This window comes from Tupaia chinensis, unplaced genomic scaffold (genome assembly GCF_000334495.1).
Source record: "Tupaia chinensis unplaced genomic scaffold, TupChi_1.0 Scaffold000403_1, whole genome shotgun sequence".
NCBI lineage: Eukaryota > Metazoa > Chordata > Mammalia > Scandentia > Tupaiidae > Tupaia > Tupaia belangeri.
In genome coordinates, this window is record NW_006159905.1 from 781,458 (window position 1) to 783,388 (window position 1,931).

A 1,931-nucleotide genomic window follows, 5' to 3' on the forward strand; every position below is an offset into this window, starting at 1 on the left:
GCCCCCCTTGGGCTCTCCCCCAGACGTGGTGGTGCTGAACTCCAAGAAGACCATCGAAGAGGCCATGGTCAGGAAGTGGGTGGACTTTGCCGGCAGGCCCCACTTATGGTCCTGTAAGGGCTCAGGGTGTATCTTCAGGGAGCAGCTGAGGCTTGGGGGCTCGGGGTGCTGGGGGGCAGCTGGCCCTTGGCTTCCTTGGTCAGTCCCCACCATCCCACAGACAAGCTGGTGTCTGAGCACCACCCAGACCTGTCCCTAGGGGACTACTCCCTGCTCTGGAAGGCCCACAAGAGGCTCACCCGCTCCGCCCTGGCGCTGGGCATGGGCAGCTCCATGGAGCCCTTGGTGGAGCAGATGACCCAGGAGTTCTGCGAGGTGAGGGGGCACTGGGGGCACCTCAGGTCAGCCTCGCCTGCCCCCGGCAGCCCGGGCCTGGCCTCCTTAGCTGGGGCTCCTTCCCTGCAGCGCATGAGGGCCCAGGCCGGCGCCCCCGTGGCCATCCAGAAGGAGTTCTCCTTCCTCACCTGCAGCATCATCTGCTACCTCACGTTCGGAGACAAGGTCAAGGCTGCCCTCACAGCCCCTCGGCTGCCCCTCGGCCCCCTCTGCCCTGTCCGGCCCCTGAACTAGAAGCGTCCCCCTTCTCTGGCAGGAGGAGGCCTTTGAAAAAAAAGCTGCGTCCAGGACGTGATGAAAGCCTGGGCCCACTGGTCCATCCAGATTCTGGACATGGTTCCCTTTCTTAGGGTGAGGACGCGGGCCCCAGACACCCCAGGTCCCGGGAGGAAGGGCGGGTGGGGGTGCAGTCTCCCAGCAGCCATGTTCTTGCTTCCTGCCCAGTTCGTGCCCAACCCGGTGCTCCGGAGGCTGAGGCAGGTCGTGGAGAACAGGGACCACATTGTGGAGAGGCAGCTGAGACAGCACAAGGTGGGTGCTGGGCACCCTCAGCCCCGGCCCGCCATGCTGCCGCCCCAGCACCGCTCTGCCGGTCTCTCCGGCACCCCCATGTGGGCCTGTCATCCCCCATCCTGTACCTGTCCCCACTGCCAGACAGCCCGCTGCCCCGCCCTCTGCAGGAGAGCCTGGTGGCCGGCCAGTGGAGGGACATGACGGACTACATGCTCCAAGGGGTGGGGCAGCACAGAGCGGAGGGCCCCCGGCAGCTCCACGAGGGCCACGTGCACATGGCTGTGGTGGACCTCTTCATCGGGGGCACCGAGACCACAGCGACCACACTGTCCTGGGCCGTGGCTTTCCTGCTTCACCACCCTGAGGTGCGCCGGGGGCAGCCTGGCCATGGCGGCCAGAACCCAGTGGGTTGAGCGCCAGGCTGCAGGGACTCGGGCTGTGCTGGGCGGCCCGGAGGCTGCGCTGGCGGCTTGAGGGCCCAGGGGGGCTGGGCGGAGCGCGGGCTGGACGCCCAGGCGCACCCTCGCTTCCCAGATCCAGCAGCAACTGCAGGAGGAGTTAGACCTGGCCCTGGGCCCCTGCACCTCCGGCTCCCGGGTGGTGTACGCGGACCGCACGCGGCTGCCCCTGCTCAACGCCACCATCGCCGAGGTGCTGCGGCTGCGGCCCGTCGTGCCCTTGGCCTTGCCCCACCACACCACGCGGCGCAGCAGGTGACCCGAGGGCCGGGGGTGACAGGGTGGCCGTGGGCCGGGCGGCCAGCCTCTGACCCCACCCTCCCTCAGCGTCTGTGGCTATGACATCCCCAAGGGCACCGTCATCATCCCCAACCTCCAAGGCGCCCACCTGGACGCGACGGTCTGGGATCAGCCCCACGAGTTCCGGCCTGGTACGTGGGGCCCAGGTGCCCGTGGCACCGAGGTGTGGAGGCTGGTCCCGAAGGCCCCGCACGGCCCTCACCTGTCCGTCTGCCCACAGATCGCTTCCTGGAGCCTGGCAAGAGCCCCCGAGCGCTGGCCTTC

The 1,931-nt window shown here is 68.5% G+C and overlaps 1 protein-coding gene across 1 annotated transcript in view; it reads left to right on the forward strand.

Moving 5' to 3' along the window:
* The window catches only part of CYP21A2 (cytochrome P450 family 21 subfamily A member 2), a 2,643-nt gene that overhangs the window by 472 nt on the left and 240 nt on the right, over positions 1-1,931 (forward strand). Inside the window, 9 exon segments of the mRNA XM_027774126.1 lie at positions 24-113; positions 221-375; positions 466-590; positions 675-747; positions 841-927; positions 1,077-1,274; positions 1,444-1,622; positions 1,695-1,798; positions 1,888-1,929. Of these exon segments, the coding sequence (XP_027629927.1) occupies positions 24-113; positions 221-375; positions 466-590; positions 675-747; positions 841-927; positions 1,077-1,274; positions 1,444-1,622; positions 1,695-1,798; positions 1,888-1,929 (1,053 nt within the window).